Genomic DNA, 6,594 nt, shown 5'->3' on the forward strand with positions numbered 1-6,594 from the left:
ACAACCTTAACAACTCATAATGTATTAAATAAAAAAATGCATTTAAATCGGTGATCAGATCGATGGTCGGCAGATCTCACTATTAAAAAAAATCAGTAATCGGTATCGAGTAAAATCCTGATCGGGGCATCCCTGGATCATACTTACGGAAGGGTTTGGAGATAAAGGATGTGATGATTAAAATGAACTTGCAATAGCCACCATGTTTGTGTAGTAAGTGAGAGCCACATGAAGAATACCACATTTAAACACTAGACCCAGAAAAAGAAATGAGCCCTTCAGAGTTAAATGCTGATGAAACTTTTAATAAGCTTTACAAACAGAACCTGTCCATGTTGAGACTAAATGTTCAAGTGATCCTCACACTTGTGAGAAACGTGAGATGCTTCACATCACACGGACAAAACCACTGTGGCAGGAAGTGAACTTAGATGTATATTTAGATATCCAATCAGATCTGAAGGTGTGGCTTTGATGACCACGTCACCATCTTTACTTATAAAGTAACTAAGAGGTCTCCTAACAAGAGACAGTGTCAAGATGATCACGTTATGGCTCACACTGCTTCTCCTTCATCAGGCCTGTAAGTGATACGCAATAATGACTGTGTCCAGATGTCTGGCTGAATGATTATTTAATGTTTAATTTATTCTTCCTTTATACTTGTATCTAGATACGCTGGCTCCAGTGACCCAAGTTCAACTTGGTGAACCTGCAACCATCACATGTGGCTCGCCTGATATTTTAAACAATGAAGCCTTCTGGTTCAAGCAGAGTGCTGGTGATGCTCTGAAATTAATTGTGAGACGATGGAAAAATATAAACAAAGTGTTTGGAGCAGAGTTTTCAGATTCTAGATTTGATTTAAAAGTTAATGAGAAAATGAGCCATCTGACCATTTTGAGGACACTTCAAGAAGACGAGGGAATGTATCACTGTGTAGTCTTGGAGTGGTATCAGATAACTTTGTGTACGACATATTTGTCAATAATAGGTAATTATGTGTTTTTTCAATGTCTAAGAATCAGCTACACTGTTTTAATGACTAAACAATGTTATGAAAAAAATGCTTCATGTAGCAGTTGTTGAAAGGATTTCCAATTCATATACATTATATTCTAACATTTTAAATTAGAAATATTACTCCATGTTGGCAAAGTGGAGATTTGACCCATGATTTAATCATCTGAACAATAGGTTCTTACTGCTACATTTCATCATGTCAAAGCATTTTATATTGTGTTTATTTTACTATTGAACATCTTCAAATACACAGGAAACACTCAGAGGACATCAAACTACACTGTTGTTCAGCGGCCGACAGTTTCTGATCCAGTCCGTCCAGGAGACTTGATGACTCTGCAGTGTTCAGTCCTCTCTGACTCTGAGAGTCAAACGTGTCCAGGAGGTCACAGTGTGTACTGGTTCAGAGCCGGATCAGATAAATCTCATCCAGACATCATCTACACTGATGGAAACAGACGTGATGGATGTGACGAGAGATCTGACACTCAGAGAAGCTGTGTTTATCGCTTCTCTAAGAACGTCAGCTCCTCTAATGCTGGGACTTACTACTGTGCTGTGGCCACATGTGGAGAGATACTGTTTGGAGACGGAACAAAACTAGAGCTTGGTATGATTATAAGTTCAGCACTGGAGGTGATCTTCATAATATTTTATTGACATCATGAATGAAACTTTCTTCTTTGTTCTCTAGAGCAAACAACAAGCTCTGAATTTGTTGCTCTGGTGATAGCGATAGTCTGCCTGGTCATTTCTGTGATTGGAAATATTGTTTTCATCTGTCACCGATCTCCGAGAGCAGCATGTGGACAATGTAAAGGTAAGAGTTGTTTACTGATTCAAAGATTTGGTAGTTTCACGTGAACCATTTATTGACTACAGGAAGTGTAACATCAAACAGGAGAGGACAAACCTTCACCTCCTATTCTTAAATGAAATAGAAGATATCCATATCAGCACGTCACTGATATTTCGCACTATTTTGAGCCTCCACATTGCTGTTTATTCCATGTGTGCCTCAATAAACCTGAACAGGATGCACAAGTTATTAAGGACACTGTCCAAAAATGATGTTTTTAATGTTATATTTTAAACTAAAATGTGCTGAAACAGCTGAGGATCTGATTTAAAAGTGAGAAAAGTACATAATGTTTCTGTCTTCACTCAATTCAAGGAATAGAAAGCGCCTCTTTGCCAGCAAGACATGACAACTCCAACCCAAGAATAGATGATATTGTAAGTGATCAAAGAAAGTTGCATACTGTATAACTTTAACATAACTCCTAACTTGCTGTATACGAACACGATCATGTAATGAGAAGTTTATTTGCTGCACAGACTGAAGGTGGACATGATCTGAACTATGCTGCGTTGCATTTTCACGGCGGGGAATCTACAAGAGGGAGGAAGACTAAAGAGTTAAAGACTGAAGACGGTGTCTATTCTCAAGTGAAATGCTCGATGTAAATGTCTATGAAAACATGTGGGGGGTTTTATACGACTGACCTTAAAGTGTCTAACATGATTGTTGAGAGGAAGCAGACACTACTGTTTCTGCATCTACTTCTGAATGCATAAAACGACCCTTTATGTTCCTGTAAGTCAAAGTGGGGGTGCACGAGCTTCCTCTGGGTGCGCGTGAGGAAAAATGTAATAGTGTATTTATTTCACCAAGTAGAATTTTTCACTTGAAAATCCTCAAATCGATCTACTTTTTGTCCATGTCATCTGTTTCTGAGCCTCTGCATGTGTCATATTTTCTTCACTTGGTGGACCGTGTGTAACTTTATTGCAGTTTGATTCAAATAAGGCTACTGATGTTCTAATTTCCTTCACTGCTATGTTATGTTTGTCAATTGTAATTTAAGGCTGATTCAATTTTCTGAAAATATGACAGCGTTTTCCTCATCGTCTCTCATGATGGGCCGATCTGCCTGTGCGTTTCTCCCTGCTCTCATTCCTCTTTTTAGCTCTTTAAAAGTGAGGACTTGTGCGTGAGTTTGTCGCACTGTAGTTTCTGTTTCGAATGTAAGAGCGCATTGTTGTGATCTGTAGAATATTTTGAATATCTTGATTATTTGCACAATTAACCTTGATGCCTTTCATGTGGCTATATAGGTTATGTTGCAGGGTTTTTTTAAGTGTCAGGGGTTGGGGGGGTACATCAACCCGGTCGGGATGTAGAAGGGGGTGCGTTGCATAAAAAGTTTAGGATCCGCTGCTCTAAGTTGATCCATCTTTTTATGTTTTGCATCCTGTTTTTGTGTTTTAATGTCTTTTTTGTAGTTTTTTTTCTTTGCTAAAATAATCTAAAATCTTTAGTAAAACCTTGTCATGTCTTATTAAAGCATAAATATGTTTCTGTCTTTCTTACACGTGCGTCTCTGCTTTTCCTCAGCGATATTTGGTGCATTTACTTACAGCATTTAAGACACAGCTGAATAAAGAGATTGAACAGACACATAGTAAGAAGCTAAAAGAAAAAACATGCACTTTTTCATTATATGTTTTGTTGTCTTTGTTAAAGATTGTTTAAAGATTTGGACTGTAAAGAAACTGAAACGGCTCAAATTTCAGTGACTGATAAATGTCACATCTGACAGTGCTTGAAACACGAGGGACCACCAGGAAGCAGCTTAATACACGTTAGTTCTCCAGAGTGAGTAAAGCCACAGGTTTTGGCTTTCAGCAAAATATTTCTTGGGGCCTTTCGCCAGATTCTACATAGAAATGTTTAAGGATTTAGCCTCTTATTAATCTCTTTCAACAGACATCTGCATGTAAGTCCAGCTAACAATCCATTCTAGATCTAGAATTCAACTTGAGACAAATTGTGTTCACATCTCCCGACCTCCGTTCAACAAACGAGCATTTTAAATGTAGTTTTCTTCTCCTCTCGAGGACAGACCTGACAAAGCTTCATTTCTACTTTTTACTAATCTGCATCATGATGTTGAAATTTCAGCAAAGGCAAGTCCTGTTAATTAAAGTAAATCACCGGAAAATGATGCAGCACGCGGAAAAGGAAGTCTTGACTGGAAGTCGTTTTAACAAAAACAAGATCTGAATATCAGGATTATCCTGACCCTAGTAGGAGTGGACTCAGGCTTGATTTCAGGAACAAAATGGAATACGTCAGGTCAGTGAAGTTTGGATCTTGGCCAGATGATGAGTCCGAATCTGTTCCCAACACTTTTCGGAGCAACTTATTGGAGTCAGAGAAACACTCAAGAAGCCACTGGAGATCAACAGAGTCAGATACAATAGAGTTTATAATGCAGCAAGCAGCGCATAAACCCGAGCAGAACTCTAGAATAAGGCTGACTTCTTTTCTTAGACGTCCTGCTTATATGTGATTCTAGGACAAAGACTCAAAGACACCACGAGTGTGAAGATAATGTTAAATTTACGGCAGGCTTGAATGTCACGTAGACACAAACACACCCACATAGACACCAGTGCAACTTGAGAACGGCCATATCCACAGCCCCACACAGGATATGCCCTCTTTAGCCAGTTGAGCGTATCCCTAAAACGGCCACAACCATATGTAGGCCAACCTGATAAGGGCCTAGTTTCTATTCCTCAGCAGATTTACAACAGCCATACAGCTACAGTGAGTAGACAAAGTTTGGAAAGATGAGAAATGTGCAAAGTCTTTGGCGATTACCAAATCGTGATGTCTTCATGTACCCGAAGGGGCCGTGAGGCCGAGAGCGGGAGAGGATACCCCCGATGGAGTCTAGACACTGGTGGTGGTGGTGAAGAGAGGATGCAGGATGAGCTGAGGAGCTGGACTTGAACACTGATGAGATGGACTGGAGGTGAACGGGGTGGAGGAGGGTCGCAGTGATCGAACTGAAACAAAAATTTGACAGCAGAGGGATGATTGGTCAACAGAAGTTGAGGCTAAATCTGGTTAGTTTGACAATAGTTGACGGCCATAATCAGCTGATCACCAGGCAGGAAGGACAGGGAGGGGGCGAGAGAGAACGTGACATGAATGAATGATCACTTAACGAATCAATTAGTCTGAACCAGACTTCCCGCTTGAACATACGCTGAGCTACATTTCTTTAATTAACAGCAACTGTGAGGAGCTTTGATGTTGTGTGGGTTTCAGCAGCCCCTGTGGACAGAGTACGTAGTCCCATTTAAAGCAGTGGTAATACAGATTTTGGGAACAAGTCTGAAAACTGCTGCATAAAGTCAGACAAAACAAACATCTCAAGTGTGTTCAAAGTGAATAATCTTCACATTAGCATTAAAGGATGCAACAGAGGTGTCATGTTACACAAACACTGGAAAAACACCAGTGTGACAGGATGTGACCTATTAAGACGGCCTCACCCCCTTCTCTCACTGAAATACAAGTCTTCTAAGAAGAGACAAAGTCAAGATGATCCTGTTGTGGGTTATACTGCTTCCTCTTCATCAAGGGTGTAAGTGATATTTATCTATTTCATTAAAAAAAATGCAACTGCATCCTTCCTTTGCTGCATCGTACTGTTCTTTAATGTGCTGTATGTTTTCATTTAATTCAGATACGCTTGTTCCAGTGACCACAGTTCAAGTTGGTGAACCTGCGACCATCACATGTGCTCTGCCTAAAGAGCTGAGCAGCAGACAACTCTACTGGTACAAGCAGACTGCTGGGGATACTCTGAAACTAATCGTGACACTGTGGAAGTCTACAGCACCAAAGTATGAAGCTGGGATTTCTGAGTCCGAACTGGTTGTAACTGAGGATGACAGTTTAAGCAACCTGACTATTCTGAGTACGAGCCAGGAAGATGAAGGATTGTATCACTGTGCTCTCAGCGAGTGGATTAATACCAAATGGAGTGGCACATATTTGCTAGTACAAGGTAATAATGTGATGTTTGCAAGTTTTATCTGAAGAAAAAAATAATCTCCTGCTTTTGCTTACCGTACTTTAAGTGTGAAACGTTGCTGGTGAAAATCTGAACAAAGGCTCCGTGTGCCTGCATGCTGTAAATAGCTTCTGGTTACAGCAGCGACAGGCATTAAAATAACTATATACCTGTATATCTGCTTCCTGATGGTTGTGTTTGCGTCACTTTAAACATGAGACTGTTAAATAATCACTTAGAAGCTTCTCTTAATAGGTTTGAATTTATTTTTAAGGTATGCCATACTTTAAAATGTGTTTAGTTATTTTCACAGTTGTCTATTTTGCAGGAAACACTCAGAGGACATCAAACTACACTGTTGTTCAGCGGCCGACAGTTTCTGATCCAGTCCGTCCAGGAGACTTGATGACTCTGCAGTGTTCAGTCCTCTCTGACTCTGAGAGTCAAACGTGTCCAGGAGGTCACAGTGTGTACTGGTTCAGAACCGGATCAGATAAATCTCATCCAGACATCATCTACACTGATGGAAACAGACGTGGTGGATGTGACGAGAGATCTGACGCTCAGGGAAGCTGTGTTTATCGCTTCTCTAAGAACGTCCGCTCCTCTGATGCTGGGACTTACTACTGTGCTGTGGCCACATGTGGAGAGATACTGTTTGGAGACGGAGCTGAAGTGAAAATCGGTATTACTTGGC

The 6,594-nt window shown here is 40.3% G+C and overlaps 1 protein-coding gene across 1 annotated transcript; it reads left to right on the plus strand.

Moving 5' to 3' along the window:
• The first annotated feature begins 540 nt into the window (after nucleotides 1-540).
• On the plus strand, nucleotides 541-2,490 carry LOC138597783 (uncharacterized). The gene is made up of 6 exons (XM_069669295.1): nucleotides 541-583; nucleotides 674-994; nucleotides 1,277-1,633; nucleotides 1,718-1,843; nucleotides 2,198-2,259; nucleotides 2,362-2,490. The coding sequence occupies exons 1-6, from the start codon at nucleotides 541-543 to the stop codon at nucleotides 2,488-2,490; spliced, it is 1,038 nt and encodes a 345-aa protein (XP_069525396.1).
• The last annotated feature ends 4,104 nt before the right edge of the window (nucleotides 2,491-6,594 follow it).

The sequence above is a fragment of the Semicossyphus pulcher genome, unplaced genomic scaffold (genome assembly GCF_022749685.1).
Source record: "Semicossyphus pulcher isolate SPU_LCO1_2020_fin unplaced genomic scaffold, fSemPul1.0.p SCAF_2, whole genome shotgun sequence".
Lineage (NCBI taxonomy): Eukaryota > Metazoa > Chordata > Actinopteri > Labriformes > Labridae > Semicossyphus > Semicossyphus pulcher.